Source organism: Platalea leucorodia (genome assembly GCF_965183815.1).
Source record: "Platalea leucorodia genome assembly, chromosome: Z".
NCBI classification, from domain to species: Eukaryota; Metazoa; Chordata; class Aves; order Pelecaniformes; family Threskiornithidae; genus Platalea; species Platalea leucorodia.
This window is the reverse complement of record NC_138858.1, coordinates 76783311-76809704: the sequence shown is the minus strand read 5'-3', so window position 1 is coordinate 76809704 and position 26394 is coordinate 76783311. Positions and strand designations below refer to the sequence as shown.

The 26394-nt window shown below is 44.0% G+C and overlaps 1 protein-coding gene across 1 annotated transcript in view; it reads right to left on the bottom strand.

Moving 5' to 3' along the window:
• Positions 1–26394, bottom strand: part of SVEP1 (sushi, von Willebrand factor type A, EGF and pentraxin domain containing 1) — a gene marked incomplete at its 5' end in the record, with an annotated part of 139828 nt that overhangs the window by 25868 nt on the left and 87566 nt on the right. The window contains 11 exons of the mRNA XM_082335984.1: positions 72–297; positions 1534–4307; positions 5694–6366; positions 8272–8439; positions 10405–10596; positions 10912–10996; positions 11772–11948; positions 12740–12859; positions 19012–19185; positions 21237–21407; positions 21936–22059. Coding sequence (XP_082192110.1) covers positions 72–297; positions 1534–4307; positions 5694–6366; positions 8272–8439; positions 10405–10596; positions 10912–10996; positions 11772–11948; positions 12740–12859; positions 19012–19185; positions 21237–21407; positions 21936–22059 — 4884 coding nt within the window. The remainder of the gene's footprint in view (positions 1–71; positions 298–1533; positions 4308–5693; positions 6367–8271; positions 8440–10404; positions 10597–10911; positions 10997–11771; positions 11949–12739; positions 12860–19011; positions 19186–21236; positions 21408–21935; positions 22060–26394) is intronic.

Below are 26394 nucleotides of genomic sequence, written 5' to 3'. Positions count from 1 at the left end.
GCCAAAAGCTAACGAGGGCATGAGGAGGACTCTTGAATTCAACAAAGCCGGCAGTGCAAATAACACTATACCTTGCATGTAGATGTGCTTGCTCCCACCAGAGTATAGCCTTCTACACATGACAAAGTGATGTTTGTGTTCACAGTGAAGTTGTCCCCAAGTACGATTACATGGGTGATATTTCCTGGGAGGGGACACTTTCTGGGGCAACAGGAAATACTTTGAGGAGACCACTGTCCATCTTCCTGGCAAATGCATACATCCACCTCTGTCACCATTGTGTAGCCTTCCAGGCATCTGCAACACAGCATGAAGACCTGACCACAGAGACACAGCTAGGGTTGAGCTAACCGACAAATTACAAAGTCAGAGAGTCCTTTTTCAGCATTAGTTGTTCATAAGCACACCTTGGGATTTCTCTATTATTTCAAAGTAACCCTGTAAGAAGCATGCCTGGACTGAGTTTATTCTGTTGCAAGAGCTGGAAGCTTCAGACTTCATCTCCATCTGCTTCATGCTGCTGCAGCACCACAATGGAAAGGGAGTTGGTGGCTCTAGTGCTTGGAGGGTACTGAATGCTTTAGTGCAGTTCCTGCACTGCTCTTCCCTTTGCACAGAGGGCTTTTGGTTAGGTAAATAGTGTGCGAGTGCCAAGCAATTCTAAAGATGATCTCACTTTTTTCCAAGAACAAACCAAGCTTTAGGTTGACCACAGGCCATTTGCTTAGATATTTAAGGCTGATTTGTTCTGTTCCACGTGGTGCTTCACCACGAGCAACTCAACTGGCTTGCGTAAGTGGGTTCACTTGTATAAAGGCAGACCCAAGCATCCCCTTCACCTTGTTAAAGATGCATGGAAATCACTGATACTGTTAAAGTCATCCACATGCCATCTCCCAATTCTGTCCCATACTATTACTTGCTTTTACTGACAAAAAAAATCTCCCCTTCTGCCAAGGACTTCCTTACCTTGGAGAAAGATATCTGCAGTGTGCACACTTCAGGAAATTAAACAAAACCCCCCTTCTCTAATATCTGACAAAGGAGTAATTTTGCATCTGCAACACTTACTGACAGTGCAGCGTTGCAGTACAGGAAATGTGACAAGAGGGAGATCAGCCCTTCTGTAGTACAACAGGCACCTGAAGCAGGAGGAAGATGTAAATGAGGTGCCAAAAGGGGAGGAAAACTGCACGCCCTGCTGACTGTGGCTGCCACCTGCTAAGAGAACCTGAATGTCCAGACCAGTGTTACAGAGGAGGAGAAAAGGAATGCAAAGGGGAATGGGAAACTAAAGGCAGTGGAGGAGTGCAGCCCAACAGGCTGAAATACCTTGCTTGAGTTTTGACAGTGGTCCAAATGGTATTTTACATGTGCATGGGAACGTGGGCTTTGTCAATCTGAGCATGTGATAGGGCATAACTTCTCTTCCAGGTCTTTTAAAAGTTTGCACTAACTGAGGGTGCATAAACGTTCCATCATCTTCATTCCTTCAGAGATTTTATGGAAACAGAATGGCAGCAGCATTCTTACCTGTACTGGACCTTGCTCCCATAGGTGTAAGTGTTCCCAAGAACCTCTGCATTTGGGACAGAAGGTGGTGGGCCACAGCTTAACAGCTCACAGCTTGGGTATGGCTTCTTCCAGACACCAGTCTCCACACAAGTCAATTCTGGACTCCCCCGCATGACAAAACCTGTCAAGCAGGTATAGATGATGGTGTTCTCATCTGCAGAGCTGCTCCCATTGATAAATGTGTTGGGGATGATGGGTGGAGAGCCACAGGAAATCTGCCCACAGCGAGGAAACCCAGAACTCCACTTGCCAGCTGCCTCACAGGTGACTTCAGAAGGCCCTAGCAGTTTGAAGCCCTCCAGGCACTGAAACTGGGCGCTTTTCCCACAGCTGAAATCTGTACCAAGAACGACTCCATTCTGAATCTGTGGTGTAGGACACAGACAGGGTAGGCAAGATGGGAGGCTTCCACTCCAGGAGCCGTTGGACAAACACTGCCGTAAAGGATTGCCATGTAGCTCATAACCAGGGAAGCACACATACTGGGCAAATTCCCTATAGGTAAAGCCTGATCCATTCAAAAAGCCATGGGAGATGTCTTCAGGAGGTCCACAAATGACTGGGTCACAGTGTGGAGCTTCTGAATCCCAGGTACCATCACCCTGACAGGTAAGCGTAGACACTCCTTGCAGGCTATATCCTTCGTTGCAGTGATAGTGCACTTCTTTCTTAAAGCCAAAATCTGAGCCACTAGTTCTCCCATTGGGAACAGGCAGCGGCACAGGGCAGGTCACAGCTTTGCAGACTGGAGCGATTCCACTCCAGCTTCCGTTTGCAAGGCAGACTCTACTCCTGTCCCCATCTAACACGAAGCCTTCGTTGCAGCTGTACTCTGTATGTCTCTGGAACGTGTACTCCTCTCCAGTCACCTGGCCATTCTCCAAAACTGGTGGTGGGCTGCAGGAAACAGGAATGCAAATTGGTTCACTGCCATCCCATTTCTGGTTCTCTTGGCATCTCCTCTCTGTGGGGCCATTTAACTGGTATCCAGGATCACACTCATAGTAGACAACACTGCCATATGTGTAGTTTCCCCCTCTTATGTTCCCATTCATAAGCTGCGTAGGTGAGTTGCACGTTATTGCTTTGCAGTATGGAGCGGCGTTACTCCACTGCCGACTTGGCAAACACAGTCGTGTGTCGGAGCCAACAAGTGTGAACCCTGGCTTACAGGTGTACTGCACTGCGCTACCGAGTGTGTTCTCAGTGAAATGTAAAAAACCGTTTTCTGGGGGTGACAGCAAGGTGCACTCTATTGAAACGCAGGCAGGGGCAGTGCCGTTCCAAGCCCCATCTTCTTGGCAAGCTAGAACAGGGTTTCCCAGCAGCTCGTAGCCAGAGTAACACGTGTACAAAATTATAGTTCCAAATAAGAAAGTGGTGAGCTGCATTGTACTGTCCTCCTTACTTTTGAAGTCTTTCAAATTGTCAGCCAGTAACATATGCGAAAGGGAGGGACCTTCTGTAACACTCTCTTGGTCGGAACGTCTCTCCCCATGTCTCACCTGCATGTACTCCCCAAAGTCAATGTGAGGAGGCAGGCCACAGTCTGTTGGGAGGCAGGTTGGCGTGGAGCTAGACCAGCCTGATTCTTCACAGGTTTGCATGGCAAGGCCAGACAGCTGGAAGCCTGGCACACAGCTGTAAATGACCATGGCCCCATAGCTATAATCTGCACCCTCCACAAAGCCATTCTCGATGGGCTGAGGGGGCTGGCAATTTATGGCTTTGCAGGAGGGAACCTCGGTACTCCACTCCCCTGTCTCTAGGCATCTCAGCGTTTCCTCCCCTTGGAGCTGGAAACCTCTGTCACACGAATACCTTACAGTCTGCCCATAATGGAAGTTTGTGAGTGAGTATTTTCCATTGAGGATCTTCTTAGGCCTTGGGCACTGAATAGGTTTGCAAGCTGGCCTTCCTCCAAGCCATTGGCCATCTTCTCCACAGAGGATAGTTGTGTTCCCCACCAGTTCGAAGCCTGGTTTACATGTATAGAGGGCTGTGCTAAGGAAGGTGAGGCCCTGCACATCAACAATGCCATTCTGAATTTCTTCTGGTTGGGGGCACTCCACAGGAATACATTCTGGCAAAGGCAAGCTCCATGAGCCATCAGCCTGGCATCTGATGGTAGACTCACCCTTCAGTAAAAACCCATCCACGCAGATGTATTTCACAGTGCTACCAAAATGAAGGGATGAAGTCAAGGGGTCACCAAAGGGAATGTATGGAGGTGCAGGACACTGTACAACCTTGCAGAAGGGAAAGGAATCATTCCACTGTTGGGAGGGCAAGCATTTCAGTACAGAGGAGCCATGCAAAACATAACCCTCCTTGCAGGAGAACTGTACAACACCAACTTGGTAAGTCACTTCCCTCAAGACCAGCTGGTTTTCTGCCAAGGGTGGTTCTGGACATTTTGTTGGCACACATTTCGGGCTTTGCTTTTTGCTCCATTTCCCAGACTTCTGACACGTCCAAGAAACATCTCCAATCAGCTCATACCCCTCATCACAGAAAAACTCAACTTTGGAGCCCATATCAAAAGTTTCTCCCTTGGAGTAGCCATGCTGGATGGGTGGTGGTTTTCCACAGCTGAGGGGAACACAGTATGGAGTTGATTCACTGTACCATTGCCGATTGGCCTGGCAGATAAACACTGAGCTCCCAACCAGCTGGTAGCCAGACTCACACTGATAAATTGCCTGATTCTCAAAGAAGCGTCCAGTTGTTTCCTGCAAAACAGATAAGACGAGAACATGTCTGAAATGAAGTTGCATGATTGGGGCAATAGGAGGCTGATTTCATTTCTTGTATTCTCTTGGTCTAGCTTCTAGCTGAATCCCAGACAGCAGTAAATGCAAATAACTGACATAGAATGCCTTGCCTCAAATGATGCACTCTGCTGTCAGGAAATCTGAGAGCACCATCAAAAGAAAAGAGAAAATTCAAGGCTTAAAAGGTAAAAGCTAGAAAGTATTTCCTCTACTTTCCCCCTTGCTGACCCATGAGGCAAAAAGATGTGTAGACAGGAAGACAGAAAAGAAATGGGTCAGGAGAAGCTGCCACGAAATGGCCTATTGTTGTTATGATTCTTTAGCTTACAGGCGTATTCAAGGCTGGAGCCTTCAGATGTGCTACTACTGGGAGATGTTTATAACTGCCACATATGCAGCTGCAGGGTCTTGAGCAGGCACCTGAGGAGCCCCTCAAAGCTGCAGGCAGAGCTCTGACTGAGGTTTTAAAAAATGTTTCTAACTGGAAGGAATACCTGGCGGAGTGATCCTATCTAAGGAAGACAATACAGAGTGATATGTGGGAGTCTGAAGAGAAATTGTTGCTATTACTGCTGGAAGTGCATGTAGGAACTGGGATGCAACTCCCTGCCCCCCCGCCCCCGCCCCTCCCAATTTTTAGCAAACGCAGACTCCCTGGTAGATAAGATTTAAGGAAGCAGGAGGGATGTTCAGGAGAAAAATGCTTTAAAAATTCAAAGTTAAATCTTTACAATAGTGTTTTTGGTCTTCCTTACCACAATATTACCCTTGTGCATCAAAGCACAACACAGGTTAAGTAGTTGTTACAGGTTTGGGCTGCCACAAGAAGATTTTTAACTTCAGGCATTGTTGCAATGTAATTTGATAAGGAAAGGGAAGTTCTGACTTCAGTAAAGAAGTGTGCTTGCATCAAAAGGAGAGAAATTATCCCAAGGTGATCTATTTACTGCAAATCAGACTTTTTGTCATAGCAGTGAAAAAAGCAAGGCTTGTGAACTGGCAACAGTACTTCAAATGTCTCCAGATGGCACTGGAAAGCCACCCATGGATGCAACAAATGAAGACTAAGACATTAAGGAAATTAATTGATTGTCATATGGCATCTTGAGTCTCCTAACTGAAAACACACTTTAAGACAGGAAATCCCATGAAGTGTCCATGTTTTTCAGACACAATTCTGCTGCAAATCCACCCATTTTTCCCTTTGCTTATTCCATCCAGTCATGTGCTTCCTCAATTTTAACAGGAGAGCAAAATAGAAGAAAGAAAACCCCAACAGCGGCAATTATGAAGACATATGCAGTTTGCTATGGTACCAGGCAGATGAGAAAACTTATTCTGTACCTTAATAAAGCCATTCTCAAGCTGTGGTGGTTCTCCACAGGACACTGGGTGGCATGTGGGCAAACTGCCACTCCAGTTGCCAGTGGCCTCACAGGTCCGCTTCTTCTCTCCCTTGATGTAGAACCCCTTGTTGCAGCTGTAAGCCACCACTGCTCCGAAGCTGTAGTTGGCCCCACTGGCATAGCCATTGCTAATGTGGGGAGGCTCTCCGCAGCGAACAGGGATGCACTGGATGCTCAAAGGAGAAGGATTCCACTGGCCCCCTCGAAGGCACTCGATCTTGGCCGAAGTGTTCAGAACAAAGCCTTCCATGCACTTGAAGCTCACGATGGAGCCAGCTGCAAACCTGGCTTTACTAATGGACTCCAGGATGCTGTATGAGACGGTGGATGGCTTTTCACAGAAATCAGCTATGCAGTGGGGCATCTCCCTGCCCTCTGGAGGCACCCACTTCCCTTCTGCATTGCAAAGCAGCTGAGAGTTATCAGCCAGGCTGTAGCCATCCGAGCAGAAGTAATAAGCTATATCACCAAAGAGGCGGTGGCCATTCTCTGGTGATGCATTTTCCACATGGGGTGGTTCATCACAGGATACTGCCAGGCACTGCTGGTGGCTCACATTCCACTCGCCGCTGGCTAAGCACTCTATAGTTGCAGGGCCAACTAACGTGTAACTGTGGATAAGGAAACAACATAGGAAGTCAAAAGACAAGCATTGTCAAATGCTACCTACAGTTTCCTGAAGCCCTTGCAGTATGCGCTTGCATGCTAGCACCCTGGAAGAACAGGATCCTTTACAAAAGCTATGATCAGCTTCAAAAGGAAAATCTGATAGCCTACATGTCCATGCCTGAGGTACCACAATGAGGGATATCCTAGCACACCCTATGTATATTGCTTCTCTCTCGTCTGTCCATCTGATTACCATTCCTGAACTTCCATTTTGGTTGAAACTACTACAACAAACCTAGTATTGTGCTGTGACTGTCCATACAATCCTCAAAGAAATGATCCCACCAAGAAATTCTTCCCCTTTAGCACAACTGAATGGAGAAGAAACAGACTAAAAAACCATAAAGGCCTTTTGGTTTCCTGTATCAGCCCTATCAATTTATTTTCACACTTGCAAGCAATGAGAAACTCCTTAGTGAGTTACCCAGAGATGCTCTTGCCAGTAATGCACATGGCAATTTTGTAACAACTTCTTCCTAAAAAAACACTGTTAAAATTGGTATAAAAGCCAATAAAAAAATTAATGCTGAGTAGAAAAAAACCCCATCTTTCACAATCAAATTATATCACATGATTACTGTTATGTAGTTGTATTTCTCAAGTCTGTCTCTGGGATGCAGTGACAGGCATTATTCCATGCTGCTCATCACCCCACTTAAAACCCTGCTGCTTAAACTTGCAACAGTATAGTCACAGGTACTATCTTCTTCCTCAGTTTTGAAATCTCTGTGGTGTGCTGTCACAGAAAGCAAAGAAACAATAACTACTGCAAACTTCCCAGTGACTTTTTCCAGCTGCAGGCTGGAAACTGGTTGTTCAGATTTTGATGGCAACATATGTAGAAGTGCTTTGTCTTGTTTGCAGGATTTGTTTTCAAAGCTTCATGACTGGACTCCAGAAAAAGAGCCTATTATGTGCCAATATTTAATATGATCCATTCTATTCATTGTCACAGACAGCTGTGACCGTCTTTAAATGCTACTATCCAATCTCATTTAAAATGCTTGCACAGGAAAGAGAAGCAGCTTTTTTAATCATAATACAGTCAAGAAAACAGAATAAGGATCCTTTTCTTCAATTATGTTTCAAATAATATTGCAAAGCCAGTTTATAAGAAAAATGCTGGCTTATCAATCTACCTTACGTCAGAAGGAGCAGAAAATCCTCCAGTCACTTTGGGCCTGACCTGGCAAAAGCTCTGCATACCTGCTCTGCCTTTTGGACAGAACAGTTTCAAGAAATTCAATGGAACTGCTCACAGGCTGTAAAGATAAGCATGTGCAGGAACAGAGTCCAGCATTACATTCATGCTTGACATCATCAAAATGGAGCCTCATCTTTGATGAAACGGTCTGAAAAGGTCACTACACTGAGTAGGTGGAAATCAAAGAAAATAATGCACCTCAGTAAACAAGGAGTCAGAGTTTTAAGGAAATAGAACACCAGAACAGACAGTTCTCAAAACACACCAAACAGCTTTCTTATAGCCTGAAGAGACATAGGGAATTCTTTATGATCAGGCCCTTGAGTTTACCACAGAAGTACTAGTTCTGTAGTAACTCAAAGGGAGAGCGCTTCCTATTGAATTGGTCGATCATTCCCCATGAATCCTCTCCATTCTCCTCTTCCAGAGTGTATTCAGCTGCCGTGAAACTCCTTTAAGAAATGCCTATGTATCCTGTACTAACTTGACAGCCCACAAAAAAATCTCTTTATCACATTTAATTTCCAGAGAGTTAAGACAGAAGCAGTAAAAATCAATTATTGTGCCATTATAAAGGACTTGTGAAGCAGTGCACCAGTTTTACTTGTCCTGACTATTAGTCCAGTAGTGCTAATCTACATACCCTTCCTTACACGTGTAAGAGACTGTGTTTCCAAAAGTAAAGTTATTTCCATCGATGACCGCATCTTTGATGGCAGGAGGGGATCCACAAGAGACAATGTTGCAAGCTGGAGGTGTGCTGTTCCAGTTCCCTGAAGATGCACAGACAAGTACAGAAGGTCCCTGAAGGCTGAGACACAAAGATCATTATTAAGGCTGCCATTTCTGTCCAGGTGACGAACAGAGAGGGAGGGAAAGAGGTGCTTTGCTTCTCACTGACTTCCTGACCCCAGTGAAACCACGGAGAGTCTCTCACTGCACTGACTTCAGTAGAGGCCAGAATCTCACTCTCTGTTCATGAAAAAGCACTGCTGATACTGTTAAAAAAGTTGGTCTTCATATTATTTTGAAGAGAGAGCTGATGGAATGCATGTGGGTCCTCAATGCACTGTGCAGACACACACATAACTTCTGCTGTACCTTTGCCCATCTTTGAGCCACAAAAGAAAGTCATGGGGTGCTTAAATATTTATTTAAGCTTAAAGATTTACTTGTATGCCATCAACACCACACCAATCTTGAGACTTGCCACTAGGCCTCAGTCTGAGACTTGGTTCACTCAAGGACTTAAACACTATCTTCACTCAGAGAACTGAAGGAAATCGTCTGGTTCAGGTTTGTTTACAAAAAGGCCTTCAGTTCCTTCAGGAGGTAAAGGATTTTGCTTGAGTGAACGGCCATATACATTTGAAGTTGATGATATTTTTTGGTTTCCCTAGCTGAGGAAACAGCAATGCATTGGTAGAAAAGGTGTGACTCAGTTGTCTAAACAGAGGTATTCAACATCACCCTGAGATGCCCTAGGTGAACCCCCTGGCCTCCAGCTGCTACGTCAGCTGGTGATGGATTCCCAGTAGGTCCCATGTCATATCTGAGAGCCCTACACAGGTATCTCTGATTCGTTACAATTTAGTCTCAAACAGTATTAGACCCCCATGTTTAGTTGACTGAAACGAGCTCAGGGGTTAATTGAAGAGAACAACACTGACCTGTAAGGCCCTTACAGATACGGCACAGGCCCTTGTCAGGGCAATGGGCTCTGCCTACCTGTGGCAATCTGTTTAAGACAAAAAGCACATAAGAGGTGCTTGAAGGAAGAGACTGGGTCCACACTTAGGTCCAGAAATAATGCATAAGAGGGACACTGTTTAGGAGGGCTTCCCTTGGAGTGGTGACCACAGGAGAGAGGACTTCTCCCACCAAGCCATGCTACACAGGTCAAGGGAAAGAGTCATAACTGATGTGGTATTTGCTGCCTATATGTCCTAAGCCCATGGTCAAAAACCTCATTGATGCTGGTAAAAACACTGCCTGGTTTAGTGGGGAACAGATAAGCCCACACTGTGGATCTATGACTTAACACTACACTGGACTGTAGCTGAGGTATTCATTCACCTACCTGCCTGCATCTGGACAAGGGAATGTTTGCAGCAGGAAAATACAGAAAAAATTCAGACCTAAACAGGACCATGTGAAACTGCTTATGTCAGAGTAAATGCGCTAGAGGTACAAGCAGATATCAGGAGAGGCACAAACTTGCACTTAAAGCCACATCCTCGGATATAGCATTACTGTATTAATTTTTAATTGCAGCATATTAAGAATGTGTTTCCAATATAAATGCTTACAAACGTAAACCAGAATAAAAGCCTACAATAAAGAACTACTACAAAGAGTTCAAGGAGTAAATTAGTAACTTCCAGAAGGTTCTTTCACCAAAGGCACTGTAAAACAATAGCAAAAATAATATTTGGTATGCACTAAAGCTGTAGGGGTATGATAATCTTTAGAGACAAATGAGAACTTTAAAAAATAATGACAACTATTTTTCTGAATATTCAAAATATGTATTTGAGCTTGATGGTAAAATGAAAGCATTGCGTATATATATATAAAATCCTGAGTGACTTACTTGAACTGCTCCAATCTAGGATGAAATACAGAAAGTACCTTCAAGATATAAAGTCTTTTTAAATTATATTTTAGTATTTTATCTTTCTGAGCAATGATCCCAGCTTTGTCTCTTTCAGACATAAGTTATACCTTCTAGCAAGCATGCCGCCTGCATTTGGCTCAGGAATGTTCCTGCATTTACCTGTATCCATTGTCACAGGTGTATGATACAGAGGAAAGGTAGGTTGTGCCAGTGAGTGTGTATTTTCCATTGCTGATATCCTGTGGGACAGGACAAGTCACCATTTCACAGGAGGGGGGAGAATGATTCCACTCGCCAGTAGCAAGGCACAGAATTTCCTTTTCACCCACTAAGTTGTATCCATCATTGCATCTGAGTTAGAAGAAAAGAAGAGCTATCAAACACAGAGCCTTTTATGCACAACGTCATCAGCTATCCCTTTTCTCTCTTCATCCACACCTGCATACACCATGTTTCTCTGCAGGGCACAGAGAGGTAGTACTGGAGTAAACATCCAGCTTTGCTAGTGAATAGTCACAGTTATAACCAAATGCCTTTCCCTTACTTTAACCCCATCTTGCTCCTCTCCTTCATTTCAGCCACTCTCTCAATTCAGCCATACTCTCATTTGTTGCCCGATTCTCAATCAATTATTAATATAGCACTTCAAACATACTGAATTCCTACCTGTATACCACCTTATTGTGGTATGTAAAATTTGAGCCCAAAATGGCACTGTTCTCTGGAATAACTGGACCACCACAGGATATAGCTTTAAAAAGACAGGATCACAAGAGAGGTTAATACAATACAAATAAAAAGAAGAGAAAATCAGGATTTGCTTTGTTTTCTCTAAATAGGTTTGAAGAGGTGTAAAGCCCTTGGTAACACTGGGTTCTTGATTAAGCTATAACTGACATTTAGGGCTCTTTATCTGACTTCACGTTACTGAAAAATTGGACTAGTTGGAACTGTTCTACAAACCACACGCTTGACTGTCAAGAGGACTCCATATCCACCCCTCCCTATGGACAAAGTAATTGTTTTTTTGACATTGTCTTTGTCACCCCTTCAATTTACCCTGTTGCTTCACCTCATTAGTTCTGTTTTTCTAAAGAAACAATTTCTGCAATTATACCATGTATATGTATATGCACCAGCCTGTCCTTTCTGGTTGCTTTTTATCCACTGAAACACAGTTAATGATCTTTAAGACATTAATTTCCCACAAATTCCTTGGAAATGGGAGGCTGGGTGGAGAAGAAAGACACTTTTAATGCTTGCATTAAAATGAGATGAGTCTACACCTTTGACACGTAGGAGAATCTGCATAAGAGAGTACCACTATGAAGATGACAACTGTTGGAAAAGCTTCAGCTGGTGCTTACATCTCTTAAGATAACAGAGACTTCAATACTGAGACCCAGGTCTGCTAGGATAAGATTTCACTAGCTGCCATGGTCTCTAAAGGCTCTACACTACTACTTTTCCCCTTCCATCTCTTTAACAACACACATTACAATACGCATTCTCCTCAGGAACTGCACCTTCACAATATGGTATCGGGTGGTTCCACTCTCCAGACTCCATGCATGTAAGTTTAGTCACTCCTGTCAGCTGAAACCCTTCTTCACAGGAAAATGTTACTTCACTGCCAACACTGTAAGTGTCCCCATATAAATGGCCATGCTCTGGATTTCCTGGATTACGGCACTTCACCGGTTCTGAGGAGGAAGAGAAAAACTATCAATAACATAACTAAGTACCAGGTTTTATAAACAAGTTACAGGAGATATCCTTGGGAATTTTCTAAAAGTAGGAATGTGGAGCACATGGAAAACACTCATAAATAGTGTACAGCCTTACCAGCTTTTCTCTGTTCTGTATGTAAGTGACAGGCACTGAAGACTCGTGCAAGTAAGCTAATCTTGATACGGAAAGACCTCTGTAACTGAGTTTGCATTCACTGTCAGAAGTTAACACATATCCCAGTCATTTTTCCCTCTGTGAGGGAAAGCCCATACCAGCACGTCCAGCCCTGAACATGAAATCAGCTCAGCTACCTTTTATCCCAACCTATGCCACTGTCTTGTCATCTTCATGCAAAGTTACCTTGCTTAGTATTTCCACAGGCAGCTCAAGCCCTACTCAGATGCCTGTATTCAAATACTTCTTCACTGCGCAGCTCTGCTCTGAGAAGTGACACATTGTGGCATGCAGCCTTGCAGGTCTTCAGCACATGTGCTTCATGTGCAAGAGGATTTTGCATGTGTGTATGTCTCGGAGCAGAATCCCAATGACAGCTGTCTCCATAGGGAAAGGTGAGTTCTCAGGAAACAAAAGGAGACACTTCATCACAGCCTCATTCAGGCCAAAGTGACCTGGAGAGGAGAGCATACCTGCCCTGTCCGTCCCTAGATATCAATTACTGGCAACTGTCTTCCACAGTGGGAGGCAGGATACTGGCCTATACAGAACCTTGGAAAGGCTAGCCTGATGTTCTTCTTTCCCATACCTGCACATTTTTTACCATCTCCTGTATAAGGAGGGATGCAAGTGCAAACATAGGATCCATTTGTGTTAAGACAAGATGCATGCTCATCGCAGTCTGATCCAACAGCACATTCATCAACATCTACAAAAAAGAAACACACAAAAGATGTCTCTAGGGTGGTATTTGTAATAAGCATCTCCTTTAATTTCTGTCTCACTGTCAAGAGGAATCACTTTAATTAGTATAATTAAAAATCACTCTTACTTCAATTACATTTTTGATGCACTAGTAAAAATATTTAACATTTAAATGAATATTTATGCTTTCTATATAATTTACGATACAATATTATGAAAAGTGAGAAAATCAGAGACAAATCCTATTAACTGTCAGTCAATACTTCCACAAAAATTATCTAGTTTCCAACTAGTAAAAGACCAGACATCGTAACTCAGGAGGACTACAGGATGTCATGAGGTTATGCAGGGAGAAAATTAGAAGGGCCAAAGCCCAACTAGAACTTAATCTGGCTACTGCTGTAAAAGACAGTAAAAAATGTTTCTGTAAATACATTAGCAACAAAAGGAGGGCTAAGGAGAATCTCCATCCTTTACTGGATGCGGAGGGAAACATAGTGACAAAGGATGAGGGAAAGGCTGAGGTACTTAATGCCGCCTTTGTCTCAGTCTTAATAGACAGACCAGTTGTCCTCCAGGTACCCAGCCCCGTGAGCTGGAAGGCAGAGATGGGGAACAGAATGAAGACCCCATAATCCAAGGGGAAGTCGTTAGAGACCTGCTACACAAGTCCATGGGGCCGGATGGGATCCACCCAAGGGTACTGCGGGAGCTGGCGGAGGTGCTCACCAAGCCACTTTCCATCATCTATCAGCTGTTCTGGCTAACCGGGGAGGTCCCAGTTGACTGGAGGTTAGCAAATGTGGCACCCATCTACAAGAAGGGCCGGAATGAGGATCCGGGGAACTACAGGCCTGTCAGTCTGACCTCGGTGCTGGGGAAGCTTATGGAACAGCTCATCCTGAGTGCCATCACTTGACACATACAGGACAACCAGGGGATCAGGCCCAGTCAGCATAGGTTTATAAAAGGCGGGTCCTGTTTGACTAACCTGATCTCCTTCTATGACAAGGCGACCTGCTTAGTGGATGAGGGAAAGGCTGTGCGTGTTCTCTACCTGGACTTTAGTAAAGCCTTTGACACCATTTCCCCCAGCATTCTCCTGGAGAAACTGGCTGCTCATGGCTTGGATGGGCATAGGCTTCGCTGGGTAAAAAAACTGGCTGGATGGCTGGGCCCAAAGAGTTGTGGTGAATAAAGTTAAATCCAGTTGGCAGCCAGTGGCAAGTGGTGTTCCCCAGGGCTCAGTATTGGGGCCAGTCCTGTTTCATATCTTTGTCAATGATCTGGATGAGGGGATCGAGTGCACCCTCAGTAAGTTTGCAGATGACACCAAGCTGGGTGGAAGTGTCGATCTGCTGGAGGGTCGAAGGCCCTACAGAGGGATCTGGACAGGCTGGATCGATGGGCCGAGGCAAACTGCATGAGATTCAACAAGGCCAAGTGCCAGGTCCTGCATTTGGGTCACAACAACCCCATGCAACGCTACAGGCTTGAGGGAGGAGTGGCTGGAGAGCTGCCTGGTGGAAAAGGACCTGAGGGTGTTGGTTGACAGTGGGCTGAATGTAAGCCAGCAGTGTGTCCACGTGGCCAAGAAGGCCACTGGCATCCTGGCTTGTATCAGGAATAGCTTGGCCAGCAGGACCAGGGAAGTGATTGTCCCCCTGTACTCGGCACTGGTGAGGCTGCACCTCGAGTACTGTGTTCAGTTTTGGGCCCCTCACTACAAGAAGGACATCGAGGTGCTGGAGTGTGTCCAAAGAAGGGCAACAAAGCTGGTGAAGGGTCTGGAGCACAAGTCTTATGAGGATCGGCTGAAGGAGCTGGGGTTGTTTAGTCTGGAGAAGAGGAGGCTGAGGGGAGACCTTATTGCTGCCTACAACTACCTGAAAGGAGGTTGTAGCCAGGTGGGGGTCAGTCTCTTCTCCCTAGTAACAAGAGACAGGACAAGAGGAAACGGCCTCAAGTTGCACCAGGGGAAGTTTAGGTTGGATATCAGGAAAGATTTCTTCACCAAAAGGATTGTTAGGCACTGAAACAGGCTTCCCAGGGAAGTGGTTGAGTCCCCTCCATGCCTGGAGGTATTTAAGAGAGGTGCAGATGTGGTGCTGGAGGACATGGTTTAGTGGTGGACTTGGCAGTGTTGTTAGGTTAATGGTTGGACTTGATGCTCTTAAAGGTCTTTTCCAACCTAAATGATTCTATGATGCTATGATGCTATATGCTGTTACTACTAGTTTGGACAGACACTATGAGGGAGGATTTCTGCATTAAACACTTGCTTGGGAAATCCTCTATATGTCAAACTTTCCACCTGTAAGACAGGAAAACTTAGCCAAGAGGGGAAACACTCTGAACATAAAATATGACTATAGCCCCATCTTTGCTGAAGAGAATTACATTAGACTAGGAATGAGAAGTGCCTGCAGCTGCCAGAAAAGTTAAAATGAGTTCGGAATATATTATTTATTATAATTAAGTATTTATATGATCGTAGTGCCTAGAAATGCCCACTGATGATTTATGCTCCATGTGGCTTGGTACTCTAGAGCAAAAAAAACCCCTCACTCCAGAATACTTCCTATCAGCTTTCAAATCTTGACTCTACAGAAGTGTTCTTGGTATGTAAACAATGAGTCATAAATTGCAAAGGGTCAATTTCAAAGTATCTAATTGAAAAATGCTGGCATCAGGGATTATTCCTTATATAAACCAAACTGTTAAGAGATAGATAGACCAATCCTTCATTCAAAAGCCTTTCTACAGGACAGCTGTTGAACTAGGTGTATCATGCGGATATATAGCTGGAGCTCTTTGCCCACTTCCAGGCAAAAAAGCAACTTGGTTAAAAAAGTAACAAATTTACCGAATTGGTGTATTTATTCTTCACTGTTGAATGAGTGTGGCCAGTATGAAAAGAACCCAAAAGTGTTCTGAAAAGAAAACGAGTTTCTTTCTGACATGCGGAATGAAAACCGCATGTTAAAATTGAAACAGTTGCCAGTTACACAAGCATGGGGAGAACGCAAAGTGCTACCACAGCAGAACTGGAATGACAGCTCCTTGTAATGTCTTGTAAGGCAAGCAAGAGTGGAAGGACACTATGAATCAGATCCATAACAAAGCAAAAGGAATGCCCCAGGGCATAGGTGTATCAGGCTTTGTTAGCACCTGCCTGGAGTGTGAATCAGTAAGGTAAATGGTGGGTCAGGGTGCCAAAGCCACTCATGTTTTCATTTTCCTCTTAATCTACTCTGCTTTATGAAAGACAAGGCAAGCTGGAAGGTGGGGCACAGGGCTTCTCCTTCTCAACATCATGCTTCCTACTGCACAGACATCAAACTATTTGGACAGCCTTAGAGCATCTGCTCTGAGCCTGCTCATCTTTAGGCCTTGGTATAAAGTGCAAAGGAGAAAAGCAAAGAGAGGAACAACAGATTGGACAGTCTGTTTGGAGGTTCTGAACGAGTCCCAGTAGACAGGATGCTATGAAACCAGATGGATCCTACTCCAAAGTGAATTTTGGCAGAACTAAAAGACTGTTGGCTTTTCTTTTGCTCGTCCTGACTGAAAAATTTATGTGCTATACCAACCTAAAATTCAGAGTCAAATCAAACACAAATCTCGCCAGGTTGTTACCCTGCAACTCCTATGTTAGGCATGACTAAGACAGCAGCAATCCAAGTACAGCTAGCTAGTGGATTCCAGAGGGGATCTGCTGGAGACACGGCCCTACAAGAACAGTCATACCCAGTCCTCCGTACGCAGTACAATGCTGGCCTGTCTCACCTTTCAGCTCCTGCAGCTGCATCTGGTACATCAGACCCAGATGACCAGGGACTAAGTTATGGTGTGGCAGCTATATGGGCTGTGTCCATAAGTGCATGCCCAGCCCTCTCAATGCTGCAATTGCTTGCTGACAGGCGTGTGTGACTGACCCATCAACCTCCACAATGGAAGAAGGCTCAGAGGAGATGGGCAAAGGTGATCTGCCCATGAAGCTCAGGGAATAACGTGGGGTGTGACTGACCACTGCTGTTACAAAGAAGATGATTCAGCACAAGGGGACAGGAAAGTGGCCTTTGTTTTAGGTAAACAGCTATCAACAGTTGAGTGGATCAACTGGTGGTGTAAATGCTTCTCTCTGAGTACATTAAAAGAGTGTGAATGTCTCCCTGGGTTTGTCAGACCAGCATGGGTGTCAACTGAATATGTGGCTCAGGCCAATACAGGGTATAAAAACCAGACAACTACAATGGGCTTGAGCTGGCTTCAACCCACGTATTCATTCCTGGCTACTGGGGACGCCCAGCGTCATGACAGCGAGCACATTATAGAGACCGGTAATGGGAAACACATTGGTATTCTGATCCAGCTGTGTACTGCAATTGCTATATTTTGCTAAGTGTAACTTGCATTTCTTAGTATTGTTATGCAGTATATTTTGTATCACTCTGCTAAATCAGAAATCCAGCATCAACTGTCTTCAAAGGAGTAAATTTGATATTAAACATTACAACCTCCACACATGGAACATCTGGTCACAGAGTATGGGACACTGAGTGTGCTGAAGTTCAACCTTATGAAGTTTAACAAGGACAAGTGTAAGGTCTTGCACCTGGGAAAACATAACCCAGGAGTGCAGCACAGACTGGGATGCACCTGGCTGGAGAGCAGCTCCATGGAAAGGGACCTGGGGGTGCTGGTGGACAGGAAGCTCAACATGAGTGAACAGTGTGCTGCTGCGGCCAAGAAGGCCAATAGGATGCTGGGTTGCATCAAAAAGGGCCACACCAGCAGCGGTAAAGAAGTCATTATCCCACTCTACTCAGTGCTTGTTGGGCCACACCTGGAATACTGTGTACAGTTCTGGTCCCTGTTATACAAAAAAAGATGTGGGCAGGCTGGAGGGGGTCCAGAGAAGGGCTACCAAGATGATCAGGGGTCTGGGAAGCCTGCTGTATGAGGACAGGCTGAGAGAACTGGGTTCATTCAGCCTTGAGAAAAGGAGGCTTAGAGGTGATCTCATCACCATGTACCAGTACTTAAAGGGGAGCTACAAAGAAGAGGGAGACTCCTTTTTTACAAGGAGTCACATGGTGAGGACAAGGGGTAACGGGTACAAGTTACTCCCAGGGAGATTCCGATTGGACACAAGAGGAAAAATTTTCACAATGAGAACAGTCAATCATTGGAATAATCTCCCCAGGGAAGCGGTTGACTCTGCTACACTGGACACTTTTAAGACTCAGCTGGACAGGGTGCTGGGCCATCTCATCTAGATTGTGCTCTTGCCTAGAAAGGTTGGACCAGATGATCCTTGAGGTCCCTTCCAGCCTGGTATTCTATGATTCTACGATTCTGTGAAGCACAGGGAAATGCACAGGTTAGAAGCAAAGAATGCAAGGACTCCAGGGCTAAATGAACCTGGAAGGAGAGAGGCTGAAAGTGCAATGCAGGCTTATGAAGAATGGTACCAAGGCAACTACGAACTATTGAAAGAACTGGGACTCTCTGGTTCCTGAGAGGAAGAAGTTGCCGGTCATTTATCAAATCGGGCACTATTCTCATCTGTAGATATTGTGCATATTTTTACAAGTCAGGCACAGACTATTGTAAGATCATAATGTATTAATGAATTGTAATTGTATTGATTGATTGACTATTAATAAACTGATTTCTTCTCTTTCTCTATCATGGGACCTGGACCCAGACTGGATACAGGCCTGTGGACACAAAAGCTTGCATGGAAGGGTGACTCAATAGGTAGGGTATGATAGTGTGTAGGGATGTATGGGGCTTGGATCATGATGCGTTACCTAAATTCCCATTTAAGACATTAATTTACTGGCCTTTGCCAAGGTGTACAGGCCACCTTTACTTAACCCAGAAAAGGAACATGTATAAATTTATATATGTTTGATAAATATAGGGTGTGGGGCATACAAGAGAACTGACAGAGAAAGGTGCCAGAATGTAGTTTTGGTTTCACATAATGCTAAGCATGGTATTTCAGAACTGTGAATATTTTGGAGTGTGAATTTTGAGTCTCTGGTCAGCCTTCAAAATTTCAGAATGAAATCCCACCCAAACCCAAGGGCACAGGAGAAGTGCAAGATCACCAGCCCATGCAGCCACATGTATGGCACATCTCACCAAGGCAAGATGGTGAAATGCTGTTCCAGTTCCCGTTGTCCAGGCACAACATTCTGGAGTCGCCCAACAAATAGTAGCCATTGTTGCAGTGATAGGTAACGGTACTGCCAGCAAAAAAGTCCTCAGCTGAATAAAATCCATTTTCTAAAGGTGGAGGCACTCCACAGCTGATTCCTGCAACATGAGTGAAAAGAGGGCACAGACGTTAGCAGAATGGACACAGACCAACTTCAGAATAATTCCACATGAGAGCCACCACCAGAGATTTTTTTCTTTGCAACTGTGGAATCCCATCCGCAAGAGGACCCAGACCTTTTCTGAGGTAGCTAATTGATTTCAAGTCTGGTGGAGGGTCTTGTTTTGTGGGCACTAAGATCTGAGCAGATGCCCTTCAGTCACAGGACACTTCCCCTGATAATCAATGATTCTTGGTGAGTTTTAAGGAAAAAGGAAAAGTCAGTTTGCCTCCATAGACATTCCTGTTATTTCCCTTCACTGAAAAACAAGTTCAATGTTACTGTGTTTGAACACTGCAAAACTAGCTAACAGATTACTGCTAAGAGGTTACAGCACTGGTCTGAGACCAGGGAGTGCAAGAATGATGGAGAGATTGGAACTGACCTCACACACAACCCTGGGCATCACTTTGACTTTGGCTATAGTAAATAAGCCCTTCTGATCCCAGCTATGCCAGCAGAAGGCATCACTGTACCTGCCTGCCGGAGGTTGCTGTTTATTCTAGCAGAACTGCTTCTGTGCATCTTCATTTCAATCAAGATGACATGAACTTATTCCAATAGCTACACAGCTCATCTTTCTAGCTACCTGGATTGTAGCAACTTCTTGCTCCCCAGCCACGTGCAAGGATCATACAGTAAGACACTGTGAAGTGTTTAGAGCCCGTGGTAATGCAAGCCAAGTACTTGCTGTAGAGCGACAGAACTGAAAAGCCTGTAACAAAGACAGGCTGTCAGGGGATGGGGAACTGTGGTTTTGGGGGTCTTTGGTAGCAGGAAGAGCAAAAGGATCCTGGTGGGTGAAGGCAGTGATTACAATGAGCCTGATTCAGTCAATAGAACCTTTTCTGTACCACACCTTCCACTACAAACCCTGTAGTTCTTTATGCAGAAAATAGCTATCTTCAACCCTCTTTCATTCATCAGGTAATTGTGGAACAAGCTGAGAAAGGCCAGCGGGTGAGTCTGGCCCTCATCCACTCAGCATGTTTATGGCAGGTCAACCCTGTTCTGTCTGAGCTCTGTGCTCAACAGGTAAAACTGCCTGGCCCAATACAGAGAAATCAAATGACAGCACTAACAGGATTCTGGTGGCTTGTCACTGGTAACACACCAAGGGCAAAGCTGTCTCTGCCAGTGAACTTACACTGTGCCCAGCAGGACTTGCTTTTGGGTAAATCCTCACATTCATGCTATTCTTTAGGCCGAAGAAGAGACAGATCCTGGATTTGTGCTATGAACAACTGAATAAAGAGGAAGACACGAAAATCGCATCAAATCTAGATCAAACTGTTTTTAAGGTATTTTTAATGAATTTGATGATTTTCCCCAAACTACTGATCAATTTTGGGATCATGCAATACCTACTTCTGGAGCTAATTTACTATTCTGCTGAAATGAAAAATATGGTCAGCTTCAACACATGCAACTGCAGTCACATGTGCAGTCACAGCAGAGAACCAAAGGAAAGGAGAAGGCAGGAATCGAAGAACCTTGGCAACCTGAATGTATACAGCCCAGTTTCTTAGAAGAAATTGTGTAAGTCTTGGAGCACTTTCAATTTCTGACAGAAATATCTGCTGCCTTTAAAGAAATTACTCTATAACATACTAATGGCAAGGCTTTTACTTCAAACCAGACGTTCTTGGTGACACTTAAAAATCACAGAGATATTCTAGCATTTCCTGTGCATCTTCCACACTCCTCATGCCACTGCGGAGGAAAGTTAAGGGTATCAGATTGCTGATCCAAACAGACTCACTTCTGCCATGGGCATTAGAAATTGACTGAAAAAGTGGCAGAATCCAAGCATGGTGTAGCTCCTGCTCAGTAAAACATGAGTTTAGTTTTTAAGCATGTATGTATATGCTGTAACATGGATGGATTCAAGTGCATCATAGCTGCAGGGATAAACAGGCCATGAATAGTTATAGGGTCGAAATAAAAGCTAGGGTTTTCTAATCCTGCCAGCCTACTGAGACAACTCACTTTCACAGCGGGGAAAAGGCCGTGTCCACTGTCCCAGGTTAAGGCAGTGTTGAACAGAGTTTCCCACTATCTGGAAGCCTGGGTCACAGGAAAGGCTCACTTTTGACCCTGGCTTTAAATCAGCAGAGGAGGCCCGCAGATGTGGTATGGATCCTTGCAAAGACGGACAGTCTGTGGACAAAATATATGCATACAGTAAGAGATACAACTATGCGCTGAAACAAATAAATTTGTTAACTGATCGTTTGATCCTGTATAAGTTTATCCAGGAGAAAGCTTTGGGAAGTGTTATGTATGCTACATCCTGCTTGGGTTCAAAGGGTTTTGAGAATCATCAACATATAACATCAGAAAAGGGATCTGTAGGAAAAGAGGTGAGGAGGCAGTAGGTATTTTAATACCATCCAATTCTTTTTAGAATAAAAGACAAGAAAAATTTCTTTCTGACCCAACACCATCTTCACTCTTTCCCCATCTCAATTCAGGAAACAATAAATCTCTGTCAGAGATTCTAATTAACTTTTGTTACAAAACCCTGGAATTCAAGGAATGAAGGACTGAATGTTCTAACTGTCAAATTATTGAAATAATTTATTCAAGGTTAGTAGGGCAAAGGCTGCAAGCTAGCATATTTGACCTCATAAAAGAGTCTTATAATATTGTTCAGAAAAAAAGGGTTCTAGGAAATAAAGTTCTAACCAGCACAAAATATACTCTTGTAATCTATCTTCACTCTTCCAACAACTCCTGGCAGGAAATCTGGCCAGGCTAGTACATTTCCTTTTTGGAGTTCTTCTGGACAGGATGTAGCCAGAGATTTTACCTACGGATTTAAAACAGTTGATTAGGTGCTGTTTAAGGGCCATGTAGGAAAAGAATGTAAAAAAAATATTCCTTCCGTGTCTGCATGCAACACTAGAACAAATCATTGAATAAGCGATGTTCATACTTTTTAGCACAAGAAGCTTCTGGCTGAACTACTTATTATTCTGTACTTAAAAGCCAGCTAGCTGTGGACAGGCATGTACTGAGGCAATACCTTAAGGAATTCTTGTCACACAAGCAAAGTATAAAACATAGTTCTGGAAGCACAATTGCATTTGTTAGCATGAAGGAAAAATGTATCTATGTCACAGAAAAAGGCAGGTATGAAAATGCAACCTGAAGAGAAAACTTGATGTATTTGCATAAAAATGTCAAATATGAGCCAAGAGGAACTTAATGTTGAAGATTTGCACTCCACAAACTCTGATAGCACTGCACCACGTTTAAGGAACAGAAACACAAAAAGAAGCAGTTTAATAAAGCAATTTGTTGTTTCCAGGGCAAGAGTTTTGTGAATTCAATGCAGTAGGCCCTTCAAAACACTGCAGGCAAGGCCTACCCACACCCATACTAACACCAGTACTGGCATTGACTTCAAACAAAGCACGACAGAGCCATAACTAACCATGTACTGAAACAAGAATTATATAGGCAAACTAAGGAGAGGAGAAAGAAAGGAACACACTGTTAGATCAACAGCAGATTAATATCATGAGAGCAGATCTGGTCAAATATCTGCCCTGGTTTCAGCTGGGATAGTTAATTTTCTTCTTGGTATCGAGTATGGTGCTGTGTTTCGGGTTTAGGATGAGAACAATGTCGATAACACACTGAGCTTTGGTTCTTGCTGAGCAGTGCTATGTAGTTGCTAAGTGGCGCTCACACTGGTCAAGGATTTTTCAGCTTCCCGTGCTCTGCCACGTGCAAGGAGGGGCCACAGCCAGGACAGCTGACCCAGACTGGCCAAGGGGCTATTCCATACCATATGACATCATGCTCAGTATATAAACTGGGGGAGTTGGCTGGGGGACAATGAGCGCTGCTTGGGGGATGTGCTGGGCATCTGTTAGCGGGTGGTGAGCAATTGTACAGTGTATCACTTGCTTTGTATTACTATTGTATTATTATTATTTGTTTTTATTATTATTGTTATTATTACTATTACTACTGTTCTATTTTTTACTTTACTTTAGTTATTAAACTGTTCTTATCTCAACCCACGAGTTTTCCCCTTCCAATTCTCTCCCCCATCCCACCGGTGGGGGAGTGAGCAAGCAGCTGTGTGGGGCTTAGTTGCTAGCTGGGGTTAAACCATGACAATATCTTTGATGGAAAAGTTTTCCATTTAAAACATAACTCCTTTAATGGCATCACTAGGGATTTCTTTTGCATTCTTACTACAAGAAATTGAAAAGCCAATGGAAATCCTTCAGTTGTTTCAGTATTGTATTTTAATGTAAAAAAAAATATTTCAATAAGGTAAAAATATTTCTACTTCTTCACCGTGACTCTGAGAATCTATTAAACATAGTAACATTATTATATTTCTATCTGGCCACCAATAAAAGGAACTCGGGGACTACAACGCCAGATGGTACAGCTATTCAGACACCAGTGTAAATTATATGCAATAGTAAGAATACACAGACAGACCCTTCATGATGGGATGTCACATAAATATTCCACAGTGGTCCCTTAGAATGAGCTCAGATGTCCCGACCCTAACATTTGTAAAAAAGAAGGCCGTCTAGTTCCATTGGATGCTTAGGGAGATTTCTGCTACATGAAAGTGTTTTAAAACTGCAAATAAAAGACCAGAGCTTTGGATTCACTCTGTATTGCCTTTGTCCACTAGAACTCCAGGAACAGAAAGGAAACATAGTCCCAGAAGGTGACTGGGACTAAGGTATATTATTGGTACAGTACTCCCCATTACATTTCTCCCTATCAGGACAGATGCAATCATATCTCAGCATGGAACTGCTGAAAAAAAACATATGTGCCCTGAGGAGGATAAATGTGCAGTAACGGGATAATTAAGGATTTCCTCTTCTTTTAAGATATCAGAGAGGGAAGTGGTCTATGGAGAAAAGATGGTTATTCAATTAAGAGAACATGTTAGTAATTAGGCTACTGAGAGTACTTCCTACTCTTTGGCTCTTCTGTGCTGGAGGGTCATTCCAGTAATTCCCTGGCAGGGAGAACGGAATGTTTCCTTCAGCAGCATCAAAAAATGAATTAAGAAGAGCAAAGATGAGCAGCCCAGTGGGCTGTGTACCTCTCAGCACAGCCAGCCTACCCACACAATACATGCAGGATGGCTTCAGGGCACAGCTAGCTGGTTAGAAAGCACAGGTGTGCCCAGTTCATGCCAAACAGTTGGGAAAGTGCCTTTCTCAGATGGGTGACTGGCTTCTGTCAAGTCTCCAGTGGATGAAATCAACTATCAAGAATAATGTGCTATACTGTCTGTCTTTGTGAGAAAGGAACGTACACCATGAACCTCAGACTGAATTATTCTCACTTTCTCCCTACCCTGAACACCAGTGAGGTGGATCGGACTCTTCTAGAGTCAGCTTAGCAGGAGAAGAGAGCAACCTGCTCTGTTTATTCTGAGGCTATTTCAAAGATCTCACTTCAACAGTAGGCTAAGGGCTGCAAAGAAACTGCAAGGAATCTGCAGGGAAAAATTTCCAGTGTGGGAAAGACATGCTTAGGAATTAGCCCTTCCAAGCCACATGATGGAGAATGGAGGGCCAGAAAGGACCTCACAGTCCCATATAGACAACTCATATTTCTACTGCTGTCTACTCAGCAACAAAACAACCAGACTGTTGGTTTACCTACACAAAATTAATGTGCAAGTGGATGAGCAACTAAAGTACACAAAGAAAAGTCTTAAAGAGTGGACTTTGTGTTTACGTTATTCACTGGGCAACATATTCTGTCACCCTGCTTTCCTTTATAGCTGAGTACAGGAAGGTAAGACTTACTGAGCAGTTCCAGCTGGCCACAACAAAACTGATAATAACAGATAATGATAGTGATTTACTATCCTAAGCTCTGAAATGAATGAGATAAAAATTTTATAGGAAGCTTACTTGGCTCAGCTCCCTGTCTGGTCTCACATCTGTCTTTTCAGATGAATAATATGGATATCAAAAATGAAGGGCAGGATTTTCTTCCTTGTCCTAACTGTATTGCATTTGAAGCAAATGGGAATTCAATCAAGCTTGTCATTAAAGACAGGCGACTACTGAGAAAGACTCAGAAAATCACACTTAATCTCTTCACTGGTGTGTCCTGTAAAATCACGTGTATACTTATCAGCTGCAAAACTGCTAGTGAACAAAAACCTGAAGATTTGACTTGGCAATGCAACAATTGGTGACCCCAAAAGCCAAGAACAGTAGCAGATTGCTGGGCAGTTCTGAACCTAGCAGAAAGCCAAAGTAGCAAAGAAAAGGAGAAAGAAGCAGAGGAGACATCTGGATGCTGGAAGCAAAGATTTTACTTTATTTCTATTTTCTGTTCATTTTGTTATTTCTTATTTGGATCATGGATAACAAACAGTAATAAACCACCACATAGTGGTAAAACCTTAAAAAAACACGAGGAGAAGAGCAAAATCTTTTAATCCAAAGACCCTTCCCCCAGGAAATGCATCTAACTTTGAACATTAGACCTTGCTGTTCAACTGTTACCAACAGTTCCACCATTTCTGACCTTCAGGATTGAAGTACGAATGACCAGGAAGTGGTGATGGAGCACACTGCCATCAGGTTTGCAGACAATATCAAACTCGGAGGCCCAGTCAGTATGCTCAAGGACAGAGCTGCATCCACTGGGACCTTGACAGGCTGGAGGAATGGGCCAACACAGACCTCAAGAAATTCAACAAGAACAAATGGGAAGGAAAAAACCTCTGAACGATACAGGCTGGGGAAAGCCTGGAAGGGGAACAGCTCTGTGGAAAAGGACCTAGGGGCTCTGGCAGGCGGTGAGCTGAGTATTGGCCAGCTGTGTGCCCTGCCAATAATAAGGAAAAACAGCACCCTTGGCTGTGTGAATAGGGTCACAACCAGAAAACCAAGGAAGGGATTATTCCCTCTTCTCAGTGCTTACTAGACCACATCTGGAATATTGCATTCCACTTTGGACTCCTCAGTACAAGAAAGACATTGACCAGCTGGAGCAAGTTCAGGGGAGGGCATCAAAAAGGTGATGCGCTGGAGCATTTGCCCTGTGAGAAGAGGCTGTGGGACCAAGGCTGGTTCAGCCTGGAGCAGAGACAGCTTTGGGGACACCTAGCAGCAGCCCCCAGTACCTATGG